The sequence below is a fragment of the Salvelinus namaycush genome, chromosome 28 (genome assembly GCF_016432855.1).
Source record: "Salvelinus namaycush isolate Seneca chromosome 28, SaNama_1.0, whole genome shotgun sequence".
In the NCBI taxonomy this organism is placed as follows: Eukaryota; Metazoa; Chordata; class Actinopteri; order Salmoniformes; family Salmonidae; genus Salvelinus; species Salvelinus namaycush.
Window position 1 is genome coordinate 6,174,705 of NC_052334.1, and position 27,500 is coordinate 6,202,204.

The window sequence follows — 27,500 nt, forward strand, 5'->3', positions numbered from 1 at the left end:
ATCTTTCCCTACCTCCCCTATCTTTCCTTACCTCCCCCTATCTTTCCCTACCTCCCCTATCTTTCCCTACCTCCCCCTATCTTTCCCTTCATCCTCCTATCTTTCCCTACCTCCCCCTATCTTTCCCTCCCTCCCCTATATTTTCCTTCATCCTTCTGTCTTTCCCTACCTCCCCCTATCTTTCCAGCTGATCTCACTTCCAACCATTTTTGGCGACCTCTTTACCGCTCCCTAAATTATGATTTTAACCAAATTATTTTATGATATGTTCAACCATCTAATTGACAAGAATTCTGTACATCATGGCAAATCTATTGTGGCAATTTAACCGACACATTGTATGATTGTGAACTAATGTTGTAATAGCCTACTGTTATAATTTTATTTGTTTCCTATTTATGTTGTCCATTTCTGTTTAGCAGTAGTGTTTCTGTTTACCGGTAGTGTTCTGTTTAGCGGTATGTTCTGTTTAGCAGTGGTGTTCTGTTCAGCAGTAGTGTTCTGTTAGCAGTGGTGTTCTGTTTAGCAGTAGTGTTCTGTTTACCGGTAGTGTTCTGTTTAGCAGTGGTGTTCTGTTTAGCAGTAGTGTTCTGTTTAGCAGTGTGTTCTGTTTAGCAGTAGGTGTTCTGTTTAGCAGTAGTGTTCTGTTTCAGCAGTAGTGTTCTGTTCAGCAGTAGTGTTCTGTTTAGCGTAGTGTTCTGTTCAGCGGTAGTGTTCTGTTTAGCAGTAGTGTTCTGTTTGCAGTAGTGTCTGTTTAGCGGTAGTGTTCTGTTCAGCGTAGTGTTCTGTTCAGCAGTAGTGTTCTGTTTAGCAGTCGTGTCGGGTGTAGCGGTAGTGTTCTGTTTTAGGCGTAGTGTTCTGTTAGCGGTAGTGTTCTGTTTAGCGGTAGTGTTCTGTTTAGCGTAGTGTTCTGTTTAGCATAGTGTTCTGTTTAGCAGTAGTGTTCTGTTCAGCAGTAGTGTTCTGTTTAGCAGTAGTGTTCTGTTTAGCAGTAGTGTTCTGTTCTAGCAGTAGTGTTCTGTTTAGCAGTAGTGTTCTGTTCAGCAGTAGTGTTCTGTTCAGCAGTAGTGTTCTGTTCAGCAGTAGTGTTCTGTTCAGCGTAGTGTTCTGTTTAGGCGGTAGTGTTCTGTTTAGCGGTAGTGTTCTGTTTTAGCAGTAGTGTTTGTTTAGCAGTAGTGTTCTGTTAGCAGTAGTGTTCTGTTTAGCAGTAGTGTTCTGTTTCAGCAGTAGTGTTCTGTTTAGCAGTAGTGTTCTGTTTAGCAGTAGTGTTTCTGTTCAGCAGTAGTGTTCTGTTTAGCAGTAGTGTTCTGTTCAGCGGTAGTGTTCTGTTCAGCGGTAGTGTTCTGTTCAGCAGTAGTGTTTCTGTTTAGCAGTAGTGTTCTGTTCAGCAGTAGTGTTCTGTTTAGCATAGTGTTCTGTTCAGCAGTAGTGTTCTGTTTAGCAGTAGTGTTCTGTTTAGCGGTAGTGTTCTGTTCAGCGGTAGTGTTCTGTTCAGCAGTAGTGTTCTGTTCAGCAGTAGTGTCTGTTCAGCGGTAGTGTTCTGTTCAGCGGTAGTGTTCTGTTCAGCAGTAGTGTTCTGTCAGCGGTAGTGTTCTGTTTAGCAGTAGTGTTCTGTTTAGCAGTAGTGTTCTGTTAGGCAGTAGTGTTCTGTTTAGCAGTAGTTCATGTTTAGCGGTAGTGTTCTGTTCAGCAGTAGTGTTCTGTTTAGCGGTAGTGTTCTGTTTAGCGGTAGTGTTCTGTTTAGCGGTAGTGTTCTGTTTAGCAGTAGTGTTCTGTTCAGCGGTAGTGTTCTGTTTAGCAGTAGTGTTCGTTTAGCGGTAGTGTTCTGTTTAGCGGTAGTGTCTGTTTAGCGGTAGTGTTCTGTTTAGCGGTAAGTGTTCTGTTTAGCGGTAGTGTTCTGTTCAGCGGTAGTGTTCTGTTAGCGGTAGTGTTCTGTTTAGAAGTAGTGCTCTGTTCAGCGTAGTGTTCTGTTTAGCGGTAGTGTTCTGTTTAGCAGTAGTGTTCTGTTTAGTGGTAGTGTTCTGTTTAGCAGTAGTGTTCTGTTCAGCGGTAGTGTTCTGTTTAGCAGTAGTGTTCTGTTTAGCAGTAGTGTTCTGTTCAGCGGTAGTGTTCTGTTTAGCAGTAGTGTTCTGTTTAGCGGTAGTGTTCTGTTCAGCAGTAGTGTTCTGTTCAGCGGTAGTGTTCTGTTTAGCAGTAGTGTTCTGTTTAGCAGTAGTGTTCTGTTCAGCAGTAGTGTTCTGTTTAGCGGTAGTGTTCTGTTTAGCGGTAGTGTTCTGTTCAGCAGTAGTGTTCTGTTCAGCGGTAGTGTTCTGTTTAGCAGTAGTGTTCTGTTTAGCAGTAGTGTTCTGTTTAGCAGTAGTGTTCTGTTTAGCGGTAGTGTTCTGTTCAGCGGTAGTGTTCTGTTTAGCAGTGGTGTTCTGTTCAGCAGTAGTGTTCTGTTTAGCAGTAGTGTTCTGTTTAGCAGTAGTGTTCTGTTTAGCAGTAGTGTTCTGTTTAGCAGTAGTGTTCTGTTTAGCAGTAGTGTTCTGTTTAGCAGTAGTGTTCTGTTTAGCAGTAGTGTTCTGTTTAGCAGTAGTGTTCTGTTCAGCAGTAGTGTTCTGTTCAGCAGTAGTGTTCTGTTTAGCAGTAGTGTTCTGTTTAGCGGTAGTGTTCTGTTTAGCGGTAGTGTTCTGTTCAGCAGTAGTGTTCTGTTCAGCAGTAGTGTTCTGTTTAGCGGTAGTGTTCTGTTTAGCGGTAGTGTTCTGTTTAGCGGTAGTGTTCTGTTTAGCGGTAGTGTTCTGTTTAGCGGTAGTGTTCTGTTTAGCGGTAGTGTTCTGTTTAGCGGTAGTGTTCTGTTTAGCAGTAGTGTTCTGTTCAGCAGTAGTGTTCTGTTCAGCAGTAGTGTTCTGTTTAGCAGTAGTGTTCTGTTTAGCAGTAGTGTTCTGTTTAGCAGTAGTGTTCTGTTCAGCAGTAGTGTTCTGTTTAGCAGTAGTGTTCTGTTCAGCAGTAGTGTTCTGTTCAGCAGTAGTGTTCTGTTCAGCGGTAGTGTTCTGTTCAGCGGTAGTGTTCTGTTTAGCGGTAGTGTTCTGTTTAGCGGTAGTGTTCTGTTTAGCGGTAGTGTTCTGTTTAGCGGTAGTGTTCTGTTTAGCGGTAGTGTTCTGTTCAGCGGTAGTGTTCTGTTTAGCGGTAGTGTTCTGTTTAGCGGTAGTGTTCTGTTCAGCGGTAGTGTTCTGTTCAGCGGTAGTGTTCTGTTTAGCGGTAGTGTTCTGTTTAGCGGTAGTGTTCTGTTTAGCGGTAGTGTTCTGTTTAGCGGTAGTGTTCTGTTTAGCGGTAGTGTTCTGTTTAGCAGTAGTGTTCTGTTTAGCAGTAGTGTTCTGTTTAGCAGTAGTGTTCTGTTCAGCAGTAGTGTTCTGTTTAGCAGTAGTGTTCTGTTTAGCAGTAGTGTTCTGTTCAGCAGTAGTGTTCTGTTTAGCAGTAGTGTTCTGTTCAGCAGTAGTGTTCTGTTCAGCAGTAGTGTTCTGTTCAGCAGTAGTGTTCTGTTCAGCGGTAGTGTTCTGTTCAGCGGTAGTGTTCTGTTTAGCGGTAGTGTTCTGTTTAGCGGTAGTGTTCTGTTTAGCAGTAGTGTTCTGTTTAGCAGTAGTGTTCTGTTTAGCAGTAGTGTTCTGTTTAGCAGTAGTGTTCTGTTCAGCAGTAGTGTTCTGTTTAGCAGTAGTGTTCTGTTTAGCAGTAGTGTTCTGTTTAGTGGTAGTGTTCTGTTCAGCAGTAGTGTTCTGTTCAGCGGTAGTGTTCTGTTTAGCAGTAGTGTTCTGTTTAGCAGTAGTGTTCTGTTTAGCAGTAGTGTTCTGTTTACCGGTAGTGTTCTGTTTAGCGGTAGTGTTCTGTTTAGCAGTAGTGTTCTGTTTAGCAGTAGTGTTCTGTTTAGCAGTAGTGTTCTGTTTAGCAGTAGTGTTCTGTTTAGTGGTAGTGTTCTGTTTAGCAGTAGTGTTCTGTTTAGCGGTAGTGTTCTGTTTAGCAGTAGTGTTCTGTTTAGCAGTAGTGTTCTGTTTAGCAGTAGTGTTCTGTTCAGCGGTAGTGTTCTGTTCAGCAGTAGTGTTCTGTTTAGCGGTAGTGTTCTGTTCAGCGGTAGTGTTCTGTTTAGCGGTAGTGTTCTGTTTAGCAGTAGTGTTCTGTTTAGCGGTAGTGTTCTGTTCAGCGGTAGTGTTCTGTTCAGCAGTAGTGTTCTGTTTAGCAGTAGTGTTCTGTTTAGCGGTAGTGTTCTGTTTAGCGGTAGTGTTCTGTTTAGCGGTAGTGTTCTGTTTAGCGGTAGTGTTCTGTTTAGCAGTAGTGTTCTGTTTAGCAGTAGTGTTCTGTTTAGCAGTAGTGTTCTGTTCAGCAGTAGTGTTCTGTTTAGCAGTAGTGTTCTGTTTAGCAGTAGTGTTCTGTTCAGCAGTAGTGTTCTGTTTAGCAGTAGTGTTCTGTTCAGCAGTAGTGTTCTGTTCAGCAGTAGTGTTCTGTTCAGCAGTAGTGTTCTGTTCAGCGGTAGTGTTCTGTTTAGCGGTAGTGTTCTGTTTAGCGGTAGTGTTCTGTTTAGCAGTAGTGTTCTGTTTAGCAGTAGTGTTCTGTTTAGCAGTAGTGTTCTGTTCAGCAGTAGTGTTCTGTTTAGCAGTAGTGTTCTGTTTAGCAGTAGTGTTCTGTTTAGCAGTAGTGTTCTGTTCAGCAGTAGTGTTCTGTTTAGCAGTAGTGTTCTGTTCAGCGGTAGTGTTCTGTTCAGCGGTAGTGTTCTGTTCAGCAGTAGTGTTCTGTTTAGCAGTAGTGTTCTGTTCAGCAGTAGTGTTCTGTTTAGCAGTAGTGTTCTGTTCAGCAGTAGTGTTCTGTTTAGCAGTAGTGTTCTGTTTAGCGGTAGTGTTCTGTTCAGCGGTAGTGTTCTGTTCAGCAGTAGTGTTCTGTTCAGCAGTAGTGTTCTGTTCAGCGGTAGTGTTCTGTTCAGCGGTAGTGTTCTGTTCAGCAGTAGTGTTCTGTTCAGCGGTAGTGTTCTGTTTAGCAGTAGTGTTCTGTTTAGCAGTGGTGTTCTATTTAGCAATAGTGTGCTACTCAGACTTTAAATGAAAATATACCTTTATATCTCGTTGGTGCTGTGACTTTCTCAAAAATGGTTTTCTTACAGGACTAAGAAAATGGCTATGTTTTATCTGTTCAAAAGATGGGCCAGACAGCATGTTTGTCAGTGACAATAACTTTCAGAATGAAGCAGCTTAAATAATGGAAAAAAAGTGAATTATTTAAAATGTATAGTAAGTTCGATGAAGAGTCTTATTCAATCAATATCTCATGAAACAGATCACAATAATGTCCATGCAAACAAAAATAACAATATTTGTTTATTACTACTCCATAAATGATTGCTGTCCTTTACTCTATAAATCAAACTACGACAATTTTTTTTTTACAAAGGCAAAGAGAAGAAATGGAGGGATGGAGACAGTAAAGGAAAAGAGAAAGAGAGAGGCACGTTTTTCACCACGTGGTGTAGTCGGTAGTGTAATAAGATACCTAGGTTGACCGTGAGCTTGACCCGGCCCCCGTCCAGCTCTAGACGCAGCGTGTCGGCCGAGTCTCGCGAGGTAGTGGCCATGAGAAGGCCGTAGGCCCGCTGGGACATGAAACGCAGAGACACGTCCTCCGCCTCCGTGTGCATCACCTGGGGCATCACCACCTTCATGTACATACTGCCGTCATAACTCAAGATGGACGCTTCTGTCATGGGGGAGAGCAAGGGGGAGGGGGGGACAGAATGAGAGAGAGAGACAGAGAGAGAGAGAAAGAGAGAGAGAGAGAGAAAGAGAGAGAGAGAGAAAGAGAGAGAGAGAGAGACACAGAGAGAGACACAGAGAGAGACAGAGAGAGAGAGAGAGACACAGAGAGAGACACAGAGAGAGAGAGAGAGAGAGAGAGAGAGAGAGAGAGAGAGAGTGTTCTGAGGGACGGACAGAGAGAGAGAGAGACGGACAGAGAGAGAGAGAGGTCATGATCAGATGAGCTCCTGCATTTTTCAGCATTTTCTTTAAAAAATATAGATTTAGAGTTAGTTAAACTTGGATTTTTTGTCAGGAACACATACAGGATGCTACCCTCTACAACATAACCCTAAATTCAAATCAAAACTCAAAACCTACAACCTGATTTTGGACGGAATTACGGAATCACCTGAAAGATTCACAACTACCAAGGATTATTACACAGCAAATTCTCTGGAAAACAACAGTAACCTGAAAACACCACCCAACCTGGAACTGAGTGAGTAATGTTTAGTCTGAAACTATATTCTATTGCCAAAAGCCAAGAAGAAAAATACATGACATTACTTTATAAGCATTGAATGAAACATAATTGCCAAGCTTGATACAGCTTCAACTAGCACTGACGTGTCAAGTGAGAGGTGTCAAAGACCATTAGCCCAACAATGGCAGGAGAGTCGAATAGTCTACCCCAACCAAATGGAGAGGCCTTAGAAGCTCCCTCCTGCTGTTCAGAGGTAATTAAAATACAGTACCCTGGGAGTGTAAAGAATGACAAGGCAAGAAAAGAGCACAAAATGAAGCTCCTTATGGAAAATCAAGAGACACTTTTTGCTGACTATTACAAAAATGGGAACATCAGCAACCTTATCTTCCACACAAACCATCCCCTGGCATGGCACAGTGCTATATTAGCACACTACCCCTCTGTTAAGAGAGGGGGGGTTAACGAGGGGTGGAAACTCAGGATACTTGACAACGAGGACTCTGAGTCAGCTAACATAAATCTATATAAGTCTGGAACAGTATTGGTACAGGGCAACCCCAAACAGTTTCAGCTGGACTTTCACCTAATCAAAGAATTAGCCCAGCAGGAGAAGCTCTCCCTTGATAAAGATACCCCCACCCCAAGCGGGTCAGACCAAAACTCTTCATCATATAACCCCACAGACGAGCAACCCTCAGCAGACAGTCAACCTCCCAGTACAGAGCACTTCTCCCTCATTGAAATGAAGGATAAATTCACCCAGCTGGAGGTAAGGCAGGTTGAGCTGGAACAGCAGGTGATTACACTCCAGTCAGCACAGACCCAGACAACAGTCCAGCACAACAACACCCCCTTAACCAGACCAGGAGAGCTGGAGGTGGAGAGAGACACATCTGGACTCTGGACAGTTAAGAGACAACTTCAACTGGAGAAAGAGCAGAAGCAGGAGCAGGAGCAGAACAGAGCACTAGAGGAGAGGATCAGACTGCTGGAGGAGAGGGAGAGGGGGATGGAGGAGAGGATCAGACTGCTGGAGGAGAGGTTGAGGGGGATGGCATGTGACAGAGAACAACCCACTAGGGAGGTGGCCATCCCCACAGAGAAGCCAGCAGAACAGCCCACCTCATCACCCGACAAAAGTCTCGACACCACAGCAGAACAGTCCACACCAGACCCTGACCATAGAGTCAACATCACAGCAGAACAGACAAAAGAAAAACCCCAAGCCCAGCAGCTCTCACCCCCCCTGAGCACCCCCCCTGTCAGCCACCCTGATAGCCCTCCTGACAACCCCCCCACACCCACTGAGGACAAACACAAGACACAGATTTTTCTCCTTATGGACTCAAATGGGAAATTTATAGAAGAAAAAAAACTTTTTCCCAAACACAGTGTGTCTAAACTCTGGTGTCCAAACACCCAGTGCGCCCTAGACCTTCTGTCTGAGGACAAACTAGGCTCACCTAGCCACATAATAATACACACAGGCACAAACGACCTGAGAGCACAGCAGGAAAGGGTGGCCACAGCACTGAAGGGAGTGATTGAAAAAGCGTCTTCTACTTTCCCCAATGCACAAGTGGTTATCTCCACCCTGCTACCACGAAAAGACTTCCACCCTGCTACAATACAGCGGGTAAACGCAAGCATCTCCCGTGACTGTGCCTCAAAACCAAATGTTTTCCTGGCCCACCACTCCACCCTGGACTTGAACAGCCTCTATGACCAGGTCCACCTCTACAAGGCAGCAGTGCCCACCTTTGCCCGGACTCTAAAGGACATCGCTCTCAAACGCAGCCCCAACACTTCACACAGGAGCAACAGATCAATAGACACCCCACCCAGACCAGCGAGACACCCTCCAAGACCTTCAGCACCCCACCCTGGACCTACACATAGAGGACCCACGCCAAGAGGACCTACATCCAGACCACAGCACCCCCAGACACACCCCCACCCCAACCAATCAACACCCCCCCACATCAACCATGCCCACACCCAATTTAGGCCCCCTCAGATCAGACCTATGCCACTCCTGCCCACCCCATGCACCCCACCCCCGCAGAGAGGGCATCAACATGGAAGTCACACATACGCCCAGGTAGTGAGCGGGCAAACAGGCCCAACCCCCACTCTTACACTCGCCCAAGCCAACGGCATGTACCAGATGCTCAGCAGGCTCTGCTCACACTTACTGGCCTGAGGCCAAACCACGACCAACAACATTGGACACTTTATGGAACAAAAAGCCTTCACTATATCATCCTGGAATATCCAAGGCCTGAGGTCATCTGCCTTTGGCCTAAAGAGCAGGAACCCGGACTTCACCAAAGAAATCGGTAATGCAGACATTGTCATCCTGCAAGAAACCTGGTACAGAGGAGACGGACCCACTGGTTGCCCTCTAGGTTACAGAGAGCTGGTAGTCCCATCCACCAAACTACCAGGTGTGAAACAGGGAAGGGACTCAGGGGGAATGCTAATTTGGTATAGAGCAGACCTAACTCACTCCATTAAATTAATCAAAACAGGAACATTTTACATTTGGCTAGAAATTCAAAAGGAAATTATCTTAACAGAGAAAAATGTCCTCCTGTGTGCTACCTATATCCCCCCACTAGAATCCCCATACTTTAATGAAGACAGCTTCTCCATCCTGAAGGAGGAAATCAATCATTTCCAGGCCCAGGGACATGTATTAGTCTGTGGCGACCTAAATGCCAGAACTGGACAAGAACCTGACACCCTCAGCACACAGGGGGACAAACACCTGCCTGCAGGTGACAGCATTCCCTCCCCCATATGCCCCCCTAGGCACAACTATGACAACATAACCAACAAAAACGGGTCACAACTCCTGCAGCTCTGTCGCACGCTGGGTATGTACATAGTCAATGGTAGGCTTCGAGGGGACTCCTATGGTAGGTTCACCTATAGCTCATCTCTTGGCAGTAGCACTGTAGACTACTTTATCACTGACCTCAACCCAGAGTCTCTCAGAGCGTTCACAGTCAGCCCACTGACACCCCTATCAGACCACAGCAAAATCACAGTCTACTTGAACAGAGCAATACTCAATCATGAGGCATCAAAGCCAAAGGAACTGAGTAACATTAAGAAATGCTATAGATGGAAGGAATGCAGTTTGGAAACCTACCAAAACACAATTAGACAACAGCAAATTCAATCCCTTTTAGACAACTTCCTGGGTAAAACGTTCCACTGCAATAGTGAAGGTGTAAACTTGGCAGTAGAAAATCTTAACAGTATATTTGACCTCTCAGCTTCCCTGTCAAATCTAAAAATCTCAAATAGAAAACCAAAGAAAATGAACAACAATGACAAATGGTTTGATGAAGAATGCAAAAATCTAAGAAATAAATTGAGAAACCTGTCCAACCAAAAACATAGAGACCCAGAAAACCTGAGTCTACGCCTTCACTATGGTGAATCACTAAAACAATACAGAAATACACTACGGAAAAAGAAGGAACAGCACGTCAGAAATCAGCTCAATGTAATTGAAGAATCCATAGACTCTAACCACTTCTGGGAAAATTGGAAAACACTAAACAAACAACAACACGAAGAATTATCTATCCAAAATGGAGATGTATGGGTAAACCACTTCTCCAATCTTTTTGGCTCTATAACAAAGAATAAAGAGCAAAAACATATACATGATCAAATACAAATCCTAGAATCAACTATTAAAGACTACCAGAACCCACTGGATTCTCCAATTACCTTGAACGAGTTACAGGACAAAATAAAAACCCTCCAACCCAAAAAGGCCTGTGGTGTTGATGGTATCCTTAATGAAATGATCAAATATACAGACAACAAATTCCAATTGGCTATACTAAAACTCTTTAACATCGTCCTTAGCTCTGGCATCTTCCCCAATATTTGGAACCAAGGACTGATCACCCCAATCCACAAAAGTGGAGACAAATTTGACCCCAATAACTACCGTGGAATATGCGTCAACAGTAACCTTGGGAAAATACTCTGCATTATCATTAACAGCAGACTCGTACATTTCCTCAATGAAAACAATGTACTGAGCAAATGTCAAATTGGCTTTTTACCAAATTACCGTACAACAGACCATGTATTCACCCTACACACCCTAATTGACAACCAAACAAACCAAAACAAAGGCAAAGTCTTCTCATGCTTTGTTGACTTCAAAAAAGCCTTCGACTCAATTTGGCATGAGGGTCTGCTATACAAATTGATGGAAAGTGGTGTTGGGGGTAAAACATACGACATTATAAAATCCATGTACACAAACAACAAGTGTGCGGTTAAAATTGGCAAAAAACACACACATTTCTTCACACAGGGTCGTGGGGTGAGACAGGGATGCAGCTTAAGCCCCACCCTCTTCAACATATATATCAACGAATTGGCGCGGGCACTAGAACAGTCTGCAGCACCCGGCCTCACCCTACTAGACTCTGAAGTCAAATGTCTACTGTTTGCTGATGATCTGGTGCTTCTGTCACCAACCAAGGAGGGCCTACAGCAGCACCTAGATCTTCTGCACAGATTCTGTCAGACCTGGGCCCTGACAGTAAATCTCAGTAAGACCAAAATAATGGTGTTCCAAAAAAGGTCCAGTCGCCAGGACCACAAATTCCATCTAGACACTGTTGCCCTAGAGCACACAAAAAACTATACATACCTCGGCCTAAACATCAGCGCCACAGGTAACTTCCACAAAGCTGTGAATGATCTGAGAGACAAGGCAAGAAGGGCATTCTATGCCATCAAAAGGAACATAAATTTCAACATACCAATTAGGATCTGGCTAAAAATACTTGAATCAGTCATAGAGCCCATTGCCCTTTATGGTTGTGAGGTCTGGGGTCCGCTCACCAACCAAGATTTCACAAAATGGGACAAACACCAAATTGAGACTCTGCATGCAGAATTCTGCAAAAATGTCCTCCGTGTACAACGTAGAACACCAAATAATGCATGCAGAGCAGAATTAGGCCGATACCCACTAATTATCAAAATCCAGAAAAGAGCCGTTAAATTCTACAACCACCTAAAAGGAAGCGATTCCCAAACCTTCCATAACAAAGCCATCACCTACAGAGAGATGAACCTGGAGAAGAGTCCCCTAAGCAAGCTGGTCCTAGGGCTCTGTTCACAAACACAAACACACCCCACAGAGCCCCAGGACAACAGCACAATTAGAACCAACCAAATCATGAGAAAACAAAAAGATAATTACTTGACACATTGGAAAGAATTAACAAAAAAACAGAGCAAACTAGAATGCTATTTGGCCCTAAACAGAGAGTACACAGTGGCAGAATACCTGACCACTGTGACTGACCCAAACTTAAGGAAAGCTTTGACTATGTACAGACTCAGTGAGCATAGCCTTGCTATTGAGAAAGGCCGCCGTAGGCAGACATGGCTCTCAAGAGAAGACAGGCTATGTGCTCACTGCCCACAAAATGAGGTGGAAACTGAGCTGCACTTCCTAACCTCCTGCCCAATGTATGACCATATTAGAGAGACATATTTCCCACAGATTACACAGATCCACAAAGAATTTGAAAACAAATCCAATTTTGATAAACTCCCATATCTACTGGGAGAAATTCCACAGTGTGCCATCACAGCAGCAAGATTTGTGACCTGTTGCCACAAGAAAAGGGCAACCAGTGAAGAACAAACACCATTGTAAATACAACCCATATTTATGCTTATTTATTTTAACTTGTGTGCTTTAACCATTTGTACATTGTTACAACACTGTATATATATAATATAACATTTGTAATGTCTTTATTGTTTTGAAACTTCTGTATGTGTAATGTTTACTGTTAATTTGTATTGTTTATTTCACTTTTGTATAATATCTACCTCACTTGCTTTGGCAATGTTAACACATGTTTCCCATGCCAATAAAGCCCCTTGAATTGAATTGAATTGAATTGAGAGAGAGAGAGAGAGAGAGAGAGAGAGAGAGAGAGACAGAGAGACAGAGAGACAGAGAGACAGAGAGACAGAGACAGAGACAGAGAGGATATAAATGTGTTAGACACAACATATACTGTCACACATCTTGTTTAGGTTGAGAAATCCACAACATAACAACATGACATTGTCACGTGCACGCTCACATACAGACACACACACACGCTCCCCATGCTTTTGCCCATTGCTAGTTTCCCATCATCACTCTCTTCAGGAGAGACTCATTCAATGTACTGTTTTCTCTCTCACAGTACATCTGTCTTCAGCATGCTGTGGTCTCCCTGATAGCACCTTCAACTGGACTCATTTGCACACAGATGATGGCTTAGGTACAAGTAATGGGCTTAAGATGGAACACACAAACACACACGCTATTATACCTCCCCACCTCCTCCGATACCTGTCTCCACACCGTAGAGATGAGAGTGGGGCAGCGCTGCATGGAAACGCAGTAAATGGGCCGTGAAACAGCTGCTCTTGCAGAGACGGCTTTACAGAGGAAAACAAGGAGACACACTGTGCTACCCTACATCTACTGATGTCCCCACTTCTCTCTCGATCCCCCCTCTTTCTTTCTCTCTCTCTCTCTGTCTCTCTCTCTCAATTCAATTCAAGGGGCTTATTGGCATGAGAAACATATGTTAACATTGCCAAGGAAGTGAAGTAGATAATCTCTCTCTCCCTCTCTTGCTCTCTCCCTCTCTCTCCCTCTCCCCCTCTTTCTCTCTCTCTCTCTCTCCCTCTTTCTATCAATCGCTTCCTGGCATCCAGCCAATAGACATAAACACTCCTTTAGTCCTCAGAGCTGTAAAAACTCCACCCGGGAATCACACACACACACACACACCCTCCCTCAACGCAGGGGCAAAGCAACTGCTGACAAACTCTACAATTACATCCCGATCAATATTTTATTATGTACCATGAGCTGCTCTTCCCAAAGCTACATTTATACCCATCATACCAAGTGCAATAGGATAGAGGAGAGACGAGTGGGGAGACACCTCAAGGTACAATGAAGACAGAACCAGGGAGAGAGCGAGAGAGAGGGAGAAGAGCAAGAAAAGGGGGGGGAGTAGAGAGAGAAAGAGGGGGAGGGGGAGGAGAGATGGGAAGAGGGGGGTGGAATATTGAGGTAAAGGTAGAGAGATGGAGAGAGAAGGAAAGAGGTAAGGTGCAAGAGTTTGTTGGGAGAGAGTGAAAAAGGGAAAGTGATAGAGCAAGACAATAGAAGAGAGAGAGAGATAGAGAGATATTAAAATAGAGAGATATAAAAATAGAGAGAGATATAAAGAGAGATATATTAAAATAGAGAGATATATAAAGAGAGACAGATATTAAAATAGAGAGAGATATAAAGAGAGAGAGACATTAAAATAGAGGGAGATATAAAGAGAGAAAGAGAGAGAGAGAGATAAAGAGAGAGAGACATTAAAATAGAGAGATATATAAAGAGAGACAGATATTAAAATAGAGAGAGATATAAAGAGAGAGAGACATTAAAATAGAGGGAGATATAAAGAGAGAGAGAGAGAGAGAGAGAGAGATAAAGAGAGAGAGAGAGAGAGATATAAAGAGATATAAAGAGAGAGAGATATAAAGAGAGAGAGAGAGAGAGAGAGAGAGACATTAAAATAGAGGGAGATATAAAGAGAGAGAGACATTAAAATAGAGAGAGATATAAAGAGAGAGAGAGAGAGAGATAAAGAGCAAAATGGAGTTGAAACAGAGAGATTAAACACCTCCTGATATCATGTCTCTGGTTGAGTGTGACGAGAGATCAGAGAGGTTTAATAGCCCAGTAAGAGACTGTCAGATTGATACTAACTGACAGAGCTACAGAGCCCTGAGGGACAGACAGACAGACACGTCACTGTGAAGTGTTCACATGATAGACATAGTGGCAGGTTGTCTTCCACAGGGAAAAAAACACCAGGTATTCTCTGGCATTATGTGGCTGAGCAATGAGGAGAAGGACAATTTTGTTCACTGTGTATTTCCGTTGGCTGATTTGACATTTTTGACATAAATCCTGGAACAAAAGACAAAGGGCTATCTATAATTAAATGACACATTTCATTCCAGACATATAGCGAAGGGTATAGATTGAGTGTAGTCTCAGGCTTGAATCTTCTCTCTGTGCCGGACCAGGTTTCATTTATCTGTATTGATTTAGTTGTTAGTTTTACTGCTTGAGGGTTATTATTATTGCTTGGGTAACCTTATCTACTACTATAAATGTATATGTTGCGGTGCGCACTGCACAGAACACCAGAAGATGTGCTACTGCGAATCATTTCAATGTTCTATTGTTTGTTTATGTGTCAATCCAACTGGCTATTTCACTCGAAAAAATACTTATTTAATTCATTCATTCATTCATTCACAATAGTCTGAGATTAGTTCCTTCACCTCAATCTTTCACTTTTCACAACTGGGCCAGTATTCAGATGCTGTATGTATGCTATCTTCAAAACTCTTAGGATCAGCTGTGCCTTTTAATTCATAATTATTAAGAGGAAGCGCCTGATCCGAGAATAGCACTCCTGCTCTGAGATACTTTGTGAAAAGAGGCCTTGGTCTTGGTTTAACATTTGTTTGATATGAAGGAAAGGATGCAGAGAGGACGTGATGGGAGAGTATGGATAATGTCAATCTTTCTACTTCAATTTCTACTCCATCTAATGTAGGCGCGCATGACTGTAAGTCACGTTGGATAAAATATGGACTGGCGTTTCTCTTTGCTTATTTGAGCTGTTCTTGCCATAATATGGACTTGGTCTTTTATACCAAATAGGGCTATCTTCATTATACCAACCCTACCACGTCACAGCACAACTGATTGGTTCAAAAGCATTAAGAAGGAAATAAATTCCACAAATGAACTTTTAACAAGGCACACCTGTTAATTGAAATGGATTCCAGGTGACTACCTCATGAAGCTGGTTGAGAGAATGCCAAGAGTGTGCAAAGCTGTCATCAAGCCAAAGGCTGGCTACTTTGAAGGATCTCAAATCTCAATCTAAAATATACAATATATTTTAACACTTTTTAGCTTACTAAATGGATTCCATAAGTGTTATTTCATAGTTTTTATGTCTTCACTATTATTCCACAATGTAGATAAGAGTAAAAATAAAGAAAAACCTTTAAATGAGTAGGTGCGTCCAAACGTTTGACTGGTACTGTACAGTATATACATATCATTTGTTGTTATTCTGTTCTTTTCTGTTCATATTATATCTTTAACATTATAGACCTGTTATATTAACCAAGGACCCTCTCCGATGTTTATACATTATTAACACAGAGCTTATCCAATCCTGTGGCTCACTGAAAGTGGTAATTAAAGCCAGTAATGAGGTTACAAAGCCACCTTGCCACCAGAGATTTGGCCAATTGAATCAACAAAGAGATTTAACACATAAGAGTCTAAACCCTGTTTAAGCTGGAGCGGGGAGTGGGGGGGTTCTACTAAGCTATATGGAATTGTTTTAAGAAGGTCATACCAAGGATCATTTAGCTATTTGATTTTGAATTTTAAAATCCCTTGAAGTATAAATATAAAAATAAATAAATTTGATGAACAATTTTATTTGGCATTAGTTCTATTTGCCCATACACAAGCATTTAAAACTTCTTGCCACTATAGGGGGTGCTGTTTTCGCATTAGCATAATTTCCTCTACAGATTAAACTGCCTCTTATTCAATTATTGCTCTTACTATATGCATATAATTAATACCATTGGATAGAAAACAATCTATAGTTTCTAAAACCGTTTCAATTTTGTCTCTGAGTTAAACAGAAGTCATTTGACAGCACTTTCCCTGACCAAGAAGAAGAATGCAAGATGTGTATGCTCGCTTCAACGCTCTGCCTATATATGGTCACGCCACCTATGACCCGAAACACACTTCATTCGTCTTCCTCTGGGTGTCAAGAGGACGTCAGAGGAGAAATTTTTTGTTTACCTTGTACTGACGTGAAATAAGACCTATTTCTTTGGCGTGACCGACAACTTCCGGTTCTCTGACTCGCGCTATTTGGAGGTGCGATTGTCTACTGTTTTGCTGCCGTTACGGATGAAAACTATCTCCGTCTCGAAGTTTGTTTGATACATGTGACCATATCATCTTAATGTATGTTTTTTCAATATAGTTTAATCAGATTATTTGAATTTTTTCGGGAGTTTTGCCGTGTTCCGTTCTGTGACTTTTTTTACTTTGGCCAGTCGACCAGTACATATGCTAAATGAAGAGGGAAAGTTGCCATTATGAATGGATTGAACGACTCATCAGGACTAAGGACACATTGATCAACATTCTGATGAAAGATCAGCAATAGTAAGACCCAATTTACGATGTTATTTCATATATCTGTCGTGCATGTGAACTGGTCGGGGGCGCCCAGCTGGTTCTGGCTGGCGTGGCTATGCTAATTTAGCGCTACATTTTGTTTTCGCTATAAAACATTTAATAAATCTGAAATATTGTTTGGATTCACCAGATGTTGGGCTTTCAATATCTGTACGCTGTGTATTTTTCTGAAATGTTTTAAGATAAGTAATTAGTTATATGACGTTGGTCTCTGTAATTGTTCTGGCTGCGTCAGCACTATTTCAGATTGCAGCTGCAATGTAGAACTGTGATTTATACCTGAAAAATGCACATTTTTCAAAAAAAAACTATGCTATACCATAAATATGTTATCAGACTGTCATCTTATGAAGTTGTTTCTTGGTTAGTGGCTATATATATTTTTATTTAGTCGAATTAGTGATAGCTACTGACGCAGGAAAAAACTGTTGGAGTAAAAAAATTGTGTCTTATGCTAACGTGGTTAGCTAATAGATTTACATATTGTGTCTTCCCTGTAAAACATTTTAAAAATCTGAAATGGTGGCTTTATTCACAAGATCTGTATCTTTCATCTGGTGTCTTGGACTTGTGATTTAATGATATTTAGATGCTACAATTTACTTGTGACGCTATGCTAGCTATGCTACTCAGTGGGGGGGGAGTGGGGGGTGATCCCGGATCCGGGTTGGTGACTCGTTAAAGGTTAATAACAGATTCACTACATGGAACCGATAGTCCCCAATAAATCATCATAGGGAAGTGTGTTCTGATGTGTCTGTCCTATATCTTAGAGATATAAAAAAGATGAGGAAATTATATTAATATATTTTTTTACATGTATTTAACCCCTTATTTTTGTCACAAAACACTCTCCGTATACTGTGCAATTGGAAAGTATTCAGACCCCTTGACTTGTTCCACATTTTGTTACGTTACAGCCTTATTCTAAAATAGGTTAAAATGTGTTTTTTTTTTGTCATCAATCTGCACACAATACCCCATAATGACAAAGCATTTGTTAATTGATTAGAAAATAAAACTGGAAATTTCACATTTATGTAAGCATTCCGACCCTTTACTCAGTACTTTGTTGCGCACCTTTGGCAGCGATTACATCCTCAAGTCTTCTTGGGTATGATGCTGCAAGCTTGTATTTGGGGAGTTTCTCCCATTCTTCTCTGCAGAACCTCTCAAGCTCTGTCAGGTTGGATGGGGAGTGTTGTTGCACAGCTATTTTCAGGTCTCTCCAGAGATGTTCAATCGGGTTTAGGTCCGGGCTCTGAATGGACCACTCAAGAACATTCAGAGACTTGTCCCGAAGCCACTCCTGCGTTGTCTTGGCTGTGTGCTTAGGGTCGTTGTCCTGTTGGAAGGTGAACCTTCACCCCAGTCTCAGGTCCTGAGCACTCAGGAGCAGGTTTTCATCAATAATCTCTCTGTACTTTGCTCCATTCATCTTTGCTTCAATCCTGACTAGTCTCCCAGGCCCTGCTGCTGACAAAGATCCCCACAGCATGATGCTGCCACCACAATGCTGCCACCACAATGCTGCCACCACAATGCTGCCACCATCATGCTGCCACCACCATGCTGCCACCACCATGCTGCCTTCACCATGCTGCCACCACCATGCTGCCACCACCATGCTGCCATCACCATGCTGCCATCACCATGCTGCCATCACCATGCTGCCTTCACCATGCTGCCTTCACCATGCTGCCTTCACCATGCTGCCTTCACCATGCTGCCTTCACCATGCTGCCTTCACCATGCTGCCATCACCATGCTGCCATCACCATGCTGCCATCACCATGCTGCCTTCACCATGCTGCCATCACCATGCTGCCATCACCATGCTGCCACCACCATGCTGCCTTCACCATGCTGCCATCACCATGCTGCCATCACCATGCTGCCATCACCATGCTGCCATCACCATGCTGCCATCACCATGCTGCCTTCACCATGCTGCCTTCACCATGCTGCCATCACCATGCTGCCTTCACCATGCTGCCTTCACCATGCTGCCATCACCATGCTGCCATCACCATGCTGCCATCACCATGCTGCCTTCACCATGCTGCCTTCACCATGCTGCCTTCACCATGCTGCCTTCACCATGCTGCCTTCACCATGCTGCCATCACCATGCTGCCATCACCATGCTGCCACCACCATGCTGCCACCACCATGCTGCCATCACCATGCTGCCATCACCATGCTGCCATCACCATGCTGCCATCACCATGCTGCCTTCACCATGCTGCCATCACCATGCTGCCATCACCATGTTCCACTGTAGGGTTTCCTCCAGATGTGACATTTGGCATTCAGGCCAAAGAGTTCAATCTTAGTTTCATCAGGTCTGAGAGTCTTTAGGGGCCTGTTGGCAAACTCCAAGTGGGATGCCATACGCCTTTTACTGAGGAGTGGCTTCTGTCTGGCCACTATACCATAATGGCCTGATTGGTGGAGTGCTGCAGAAATGGTTGTCCTTCTGGAAGGTTCTCCCATCTTCACAGAGGAACTCTGGAGCTCTGTCAGAGTGACCATCATGTTCTTGGATGCACCTGACCTCGATTTCAAGTCTCATAGCAAAAGGGCTGAATATTTATTTAAATGAGGTATTTCTGTTTTTATTTTTAATACATTAGCAAACATTTCTAAAAACCTGATTTTGCTTTGTCATTATGGGGTACAGTGTATTTGTCTTTGATCCATTTTAGAGTTAAGGTTGTAACGTCACAAAATGTGGAAAAAGTCAAGGGGTCTGAATACTTTCGGGAAGGCACTGTACTTCCATTCATGTTTTCAACTGTTACCAGGGAACCTTCAGACGAGTCCTGTGAGGCATGCGGATGTCCTAGAGACAGACGAGTCCTGTGAGGCATGCGGATGTCCTAGAGACAGACGAGTCCTGTGAGGCATGCGGATGTCCTAGAGACAGACGAGTCCTGTGAGGCATGCGGATGTCCTAGAGACAGACGAGTCCTGTGAGGCATGCGGATGTCCTAGAGACAGACGAGTCCTGTGAGGCATGCGGATGTCCTAGAGACAGACGAGTCCTGTGAGGCATGCGGATGTCCTAGAGACAGACGAGTCCTGTGAGGCATGCGGATGTCCTAGAGACAGACGAGTCCTGTGAGGCATGCGGATGTCCTAGAGACAGACGAGTCCTGTGAGGCATGCGGATGTCCTAGAGACAGACGAGTCCTGTGAGGCATGCGGATGTCCTAGAGACAGACGAGTCCTGTGAGGCATGCGGATGTCCTAGAGAAAAACAACCCACATGTACATGTTTGTGAGAGTCTCAATAGTTTAGTAGGCTAAACCGTTCAGACGCTACAGATGATTTTGTGAGAAGACCGATTTTTCGGGATGTCTCATGGTCTGACAAACACCGCTGTAGCTCTGTCACCTTCACCGTAGACGAGGAAGTGCTACATCGGTGGATAAAGAGGCATCTAATGCAAAAAGGCAAATATCTCTAGTTTAAACTGACAGGGATTTTTGGGAGATTCTTTTTTTAATGCAATTTACATTTCTACGGGGCCACGGACATCGACCTTAGGTTAGATGGAATGTCAATTAACTTATCGATGATGAAGTAGACCAGGAAGGAATGCTTAATCAGGAAGCCGGAGCATGGATCTGAGAATGTGATTGGGTGACAGAGGAATACTGTTGTGACTTTTAAATCATTCATTTAGAACTATCTGATTATATTGTCCTAAAACACTGAGCTGGATGTCTGTGAGCATGTAAGTGTCTGTCTTTGTGTTTATGTGTTTATGTGTGTCTGTGTGCGTGTACATGCGTGTGTGTGTGTGTGTGTGAGCGTGTGTGTGTGTGTGTGTCTGTGAGTATGTGGGAGTGTGTGTGCATATCTGTGTGTGTCTGTGTTTGTGTGTGCATATCTGTCTGTGTCTGTGTATGTGTGTGTGTCTGTGTTGTGTGTGTGTGTGTGTGTGCGTGCGTGCGTGCGTGTGTGTGTGTGTGTGTGTGTGTGTGTGTGTGTGTGTGTGTGTGTGTGTGTGTGAGCGTGTGTGTGTGTGTGTGTGTATGTCTGTGTGTATGTGGGGGTGTGTGTGCATATCTGAGTGTGTCTGTGTATGTGTGTGTGTTTCTGTGTTTCTGTGGGGGTGTGTGTGTGAGCGTGCATATCTGTGCATGTCAGCCTCTCCGAGATATCTATTCAGATGACCTGTTCTGTGAAAATAATTGCCATAGATTAATTAAGAACCAATCCATGTTCATTTTACTGTCAGTCTCCCCTGAGACAGCCAATAGACGCCATGACAACTAGACTCTACTGTTCCCAATGACTCCCCTGTCCTGTTGACCATGTGTGTCAGTGTTAATTTAGTTATCAAAAGTAGCGACTAAAATATTTTGTCTAACACATATTTTTGCAGTGGCAATTGACGGGGAGCAAGCAATGACAGGGTCCGCTCCGGCGCCACCTCCCATTGTACACATCGCGCAGGTGATTTTCTTGCTTCCCCACCAGTCACGACCACAATATTAAAAACAATAGCACCATTGAGTTTAACTTGTTATGGATAGGGGCAGCATTTTCACGTTTGGATGAAAAGCGTGCCCAGAGTAAACTGCCTGCTCCTCAGTCCCAGTTGCTAATATATGCATATTACTAGTAGATTTGGATAGAAAACACACAGAAGTTTCTAAAACTGTTTGAATGATGTCTGTGAGTATAACAGAACTCATATGGCAGGCAAGAACCTGAGAAAAAATCAAACCAGGAAGTGGGAAATCTGAGGTTGGTCGTTTTTCAACTCATTCCCTATTGAAGATACAGTAGGATATGGGTCATGTTGCACTTCCTAAGCCTTCCACTAGATGCCAACAGTCTTTAGAACCTTGTATGATGCTTCTACTGTGAAGTGGGGCCGAATGAGAGGGGAATGAGTCAGAGGTCTGGCAGAATGCTTTGAGCTCGTGACGCTCGTTCACCTGAGAGCGAGCTCTGTTCCACAGCTTTTCTACAGACAAAGGAATTCTCCGGTTGGAACATTATTGAATATGTATGTTAAAAACATTCTAAAGATTGATTCTATACTTCGTTAGACATGTTTCTAAGGACTGTAATATGACGTTTTGTCTGAACTTTTGCCTGGACCTGCCCGCGTGTCGTGAGTTTAGATTGTGTACTGAACGCGCGAACAACAAGGAGGAATTTGGACATAAATTATGAACTTTATGGAACAAATCAAACATTTATTGTGGAACTGGGATTCCTGGGAGTGCATTCTGGCGAAGATCATCAAAGGTAAGTTAATATTTATAATGCTATTTCTGACTTATATTGACTCCAACATGGCGGATATCTTCTTGGGTTGTGTTGGTCTCTGAGTGCCGTACTCAGATTATTGCATGGTTTGCTTTTTCCGTAAAGTTTTTTTGAAATCTGACAGAGCGGTTGCATTAAGGAGAAGTATATATTTAAATCTGTGAACAACACTTGTATCTTTTATTCATGTGATTTGATGTGGCTCTGTGCAAATTCACGGGATGTTTTGGAGGCAAAGCCAAATGTAAGATGAGGTTTTTGGATATAAATATGAACTTGATAGAACAAAACATACATGTATTGTGTAACATGTTGTCCCGGGAGTGTCATCTGATGAAGAATATCAAAGGTTAGTGATTCATTTCATCAATATTTCTGCTTTTTGTGACTCCTCTCTTTTGGTTGGAAAATCGCTGTATGGTTGGAAAATCGCTGTATGCTTTCCGTGACTAGTTGCTGACCTAACATAATGATATGTTCTGCTTTCGCCGAAAAGCTTTTTTTGAAATCGGACACTGTGGTTGGACTAACGAGAATTGTATCTTTAAAATGGTGTCTAATACTTGTATGTTTGAGAAAATTGAATTATGAGATTTCTGTTGATTGAATTTGGCGCCCTGCAATTTCATTGGCTGTTGGCGAGGGGTTCCGCTAGCGGAACGGGGTTGAACTACACCAGTGGGCTGAGCTACACCAGTGTTTGTGAGACAAGGGCGGATCCCGAAAGGGTTGGGTCTTCCATACTCAAACGTCTGTAGAGTTGTAATGTTTTGAGCTACAAACTATTAAAAGTGATCTATGAAAACCTGACGCTCACAAGCTACACAAGAGTTATTACAAGGTAAGGGTTCTATGACGCTACACAAGAGTCTTTAGAAGTTAAAGGTTCTATGACGCTACACAAGAGTCACCCCTACAAATCAGCAGGGCTAGACAATCTGGACCCTCTCTTTCTAAAATTAGCAGCCTAAATTGTTGCAACCCCTATTACTAGCCTGTTCAACCTCTCTTTCGTATTGTCTGAGATCCCCAAAGTTTGGAAAGATGCCACGGTCATCCCCCTCTTCAAAGGGGGAGACACTCTAGACCCAAACTGCTACAGACCTATATCTATCCTACCCTGCCTTTCTAAGGTCTTCGAAAGCTGAGTTAACAAACAGATCACCGACCATTTCGAATCCCACCGTACCTTCTCCGCTATGCAATCTGGTTTCCGAGCTGGTCATGGGTGCACCTCAGCCATACTCAAGGTCCTAAATTATATCATAACCGCCATCGATAAGAGACAATACTGTGCAGCTGTATTAATCGACCTGGCCAAGGCTTTCGACTCTGTCAATCACCTATTCTTATCGGCAGACTCGACAGCCTTGGTTTCTCAAATGACTGCCTCGCCTGGTTCACCAACTACTTCTCAGACAGAGTTCAGTGTGTCAAATCAGAGGGCCTGTTGTACGGACCTCTGGCAGTCTCTATGGGGGTGCCACAGGGTTCAAGTCTCGGGCCGACTCTTTTCTCTGTATACATCAATGATGTCGCTCTTGCTGCTGGTGATTCCCTGATCCACCTCAATGCAGACGACACTATTCTGTATACATCTGGCCCTTCTATGGACACTGTGTTAACTTCTTATGGCTGAAGGGGCAGTATTGAGTAGCTTGGATGAAAGGTGCACAGAGGTGCCCATATTAAACGCCCTGCTCCTCATTCCCAGTTGCTAATATATGCATATTATTATTCATATTGGATAGAAAACACTCTGAAGTTTCTAAAACTGTTTGAATTATGTCTGTGAGTATAACAGAACTCACATGGCAGGCAAAAACCTGAGAAGTTCCACTTCCTGTTTGTATTTTTTCTGGGGGTGCCAATTTTCAACCAAGCTCTCATTGAAATCACAGAGAGATATTGATGAGTTCTCACTTCCTACGGCTTCCACTAGATGTCAACAGTCAATAGAACGTTGTCTGATGAATCTAATGTGAAGGGGGGCCGGGCCGAAGGAGACAGGAATTAGTGAGCTCTGGCAGGAGGTGATCACGCATTGAACACGTGCGTTCACGTGAGAGTCAGCTCCGTTCCATCGGTCAACTGAAGTCGATGAAATTCTCCGGTTGGAACGTTATTCAAGATGTATGTTAACAACATTATAAAGATTGATTCAGTACATCGTTTGACATGTTTCTACAGACTGTAACGGAACTTTTGGACATTTCGTCACGTTATAGTGGACGGTAGTGGGCGCGTTTTGGGTTTGGCATTTGGTAAACATGTCCAAAGTAGCTAATTTGACATAAATAACGGACATTAACGAACAAATCAAGCATTTATTGTGGACCTGGGATTCCTAGGACTGCATTCTGATGAATTCATCAAAGGTAAGGAAACATTTATCATGTATTTTCTGGTTTCTGTTGACTCCAACATGGCGGCTAATTTGGCTATTGTTCTGAGCTCCGTCTCAGATTATTGCGTGGTTTATTTTTCCGTAAAGTTTTTTTGAAATCTGACACAGCGGTTGCATTAAGGAGAGGTATATCTATAATTCCATGTGTATAACTTGTATTATAGTCTATATTTATGATGAGTATTTCTGTTGAAACGATGTGGCTATGCAAAGTCACTTGATGTTTTTGCAACTAGTGAATCTAACGCGTCAATGTAAACTCCGATTTTTTGATATAAATATGAACTTAATCAAACAAAGCATGCATGTATTGTGTAACATGAAGTCCTATGAGTGTCATCTGATGAAAATAATCAAAGGTTAGTGATTAATTTTCTCTATTTCTGGTTTTTGTGAAAGCTATATTTCGCTGGGAAAATGGCTGCGCTTATTGTGGTTTTGTGGTGACCTAACATAATCGTTTGTAGTGCTTTCGCTGAAAAACATATTTGAAATCAGACACTTTGGTGGGATTAACAACAAGATTACCTTTAAAATGATATAAGACAAATCTATGTTTGAGGAATTTTAATTATGAGATTTCTGCTTTTTGAATTTGGCGCCCTGCACTATCACTCGCTGTTGTCATATCATCCCGGTAGCGGGATGGCAGCCATAAAAGGTTTTAACTAACCTCCAGACGAGCTTCAATGCCAATCCTTCCGTGGCCTCCAACTGCTCTTAAAAATGCAAGTAAAACTAAATGCATGCTCTTCATCCGATCGTTGCCCGCACCTGCCTGCCCGTCCAGCATCACTACTCTGGACGGTTCTGACCTAGAATATGTGGACAACTACAAATACATAGGTGTCTGGTTAGACTGTAATCTCTCCTTCCAGACTCACATTAAAACCTCTTTGGGCTAGGGGCAGTATTTTCACATCCAGATGAAAAGCATGCCCAAAGTAAACTGCCTGCTACTCAGGCCCAGAAGCTAGGATATGCATAGTATTAGTAGATTTGGATAGAAAACACTCTGAAGTTTCTATAACTGTTTGAATAATGTCTGTGAGTATAACAACTGATTTGGCAGGCGAAACCCCGAGGACAATCCATCCAGGGAAAAACATTTTTGAGCTCAATCTGTTTTCCATTTGTTTTCTATGGCAATCCCTTTTTAATAGAAATATGTTTGCAGTTCCTATGGCTTCCACTAGATGTCAACAGTCTTTAGAAATTGGTTGATGTTTTTCCTTTGAGATTTGAAGAAGTAGCCCTGTTATTTCCATGTGTCACTCCAGGTGCTCTCTAATGTTTTGGTGCGCACGACCTGGAATGTGCTTCACTTTGTTTTCGTCCGGTATTGAGCACAGTATTTCCCGTTTAAAATGTTATCGATTATTTACGTTTTAGGATACATAAATTTGGATTAGGAACGTTGTTTGAAATGTTTGGACGAAGTTTCCAGGTAACTTATTAGATACTCTGCATGTTGGGCGAGTTGGAACCGGTGTTTTTCTGAATCAAACGTGCCAATAAATGGACATGTTGGCAATATAAAGAAGCAATTTATCGATCAAAAGGACCATTTGTGATGTTTATGGGACATTTTGGAGTGCCAACAGAAGAAGATCTTCAAAGGTAAGGCATGAATTATATCGTTATTACTGACTTTTGTGTAGCACCTGCCTGGTTGAACTCTGATTTTCATGTGTTGGTATGCTGGGCGCTGTCCACAGATAATGGCATTGTCTGCTTTTGCCGAAAAAGCCTTTTTTAAATCTGACAATGCGACTGGATTAACAAGAAGTTCATATTTAAACCGATGTACACTGCTCAAAAAAATAAAGGGAACACTTAAACAACACAATGTAACTCCAAGTCAATCACACTTCTGTGAAAACAAACTGTCCACTTAGGAAGCAACACTGATTGACAATACATTTCACATGCTGTTGTGCAAATGGAATAGACAAAAGGTGGAAATTATAGGCAATTAGCAAGACACACCCAATAAAGGAGTGGTTCTGCAGGTGGTGACCACAGACCACTTCTCAGTTCCTATGCTTCCTGGCTGATGTTTTGGTCACTTTTGAATGCTGGCGGTGCTTTCACTCTAGTGGTAGCATGAGACGGAGTCTACAACCCACACAAGTGGCTCAGGTAGTGCAGCTCATCCAGGATGGCACATCAATGCGAGCTGTGGCAAGAAGGTTTGCTGTGTCTGTCAGCGTAGTGTCCAGAGCATGGAGGCGCTACCAGGAGACAGGCAGGACCGCTACCTCCGCCTTTGTGCAAGGAGGAGCACTGCCAGAGCCCTGCAAAATGACCTCCAGCAGGCCACAAATGTGCATGTGTCTGCTCAAACGGTCAGAAACAGACTCCATGAGGGTGGTATGAGGGCCCGACGTCCACAGGTGGGGGTTGTGCTTACAGCCCAACACCGTGCAGGACGTTTGGCATTTGCCTGAGAACACCAACATTGGCAAATTCGCCACTGGCGCCCTGTGCTCTTCACAGATGAAAGCAGGTTCACACGCACATGTGACAGACGTGACAGAGTCTGGAGACGCCGTGGAGAACGTTCTGCTGCCTGCAACATCCTCCAGCATGACCGGTTTGGCGGTGGGTCAGTCATGGTGTGGGGTGGCATTTCTTTGGGGGGCCGCACAGCCCTCCATGTGCTCGCCAGAGGTAGCCTGACTGCCATTAGGTACCGAGATGAGATCCTCAGACCCCTTGTGAGACCATATGCTGTTGCGGTTGGCCCTGCGTTCCTCCTAATGCAAGACAATGCTAGACCTCATGTGGCTGGAGTGTGTCAGCAGTTCCTGCAAGAGGAAGGCATTGATGCTATGGACTGGCCCGCCCGTTCCCCAGACCTGAATCCAATTGAGCACATCTGGGACATCATGTCTCGCTCCATCCACCAACGCCACGTTGCACGAGAGACTGTCCAGGAGTTGGCTCATCGCCTCATCAGGAGCATGCCCAGGCGTTGTAGGGAGGTCATACAGGCACGTGGAGGCCACACACACTACTGAGCCTCATTTTGACTTGTTCTAAGGACATTACATCAAAGTTGGATCAGCCTGTAGTGTGGTTTTCCACTTTAATTTTGAGTGTGACTCCAAATCCAGACCTCCATGGGTTGATAAATTTGATTTCCATTGATAATTTTTGTGTGATTTTGTTGTCAGC

At 43.3% G+C, this 27,500-nt stretch overlaps 1 protein-coding gene across 1 annotated transcript in view; it reads right to left on the reverse strand.

The window, feature by feature from the left end:
- The window catches only part of LOC120023001 (neurexin-3a-like), a 734,438-nt gene that overhangs the window by 490,715 nt on the left and 216,223 nt on the right, over window positions 1-27,500 (reverse strand). The window contains exon 11 of the mRNA XM_038966953.1: window positions 5,509-5,712. Coding sequence (XP_038822881.1) covers window positions 5,509-5,712 — 204 coding nt within the window. The remainder of the gene's footprint in view (window positions 1-5,508; window positions 5,713-27,500) is intronic.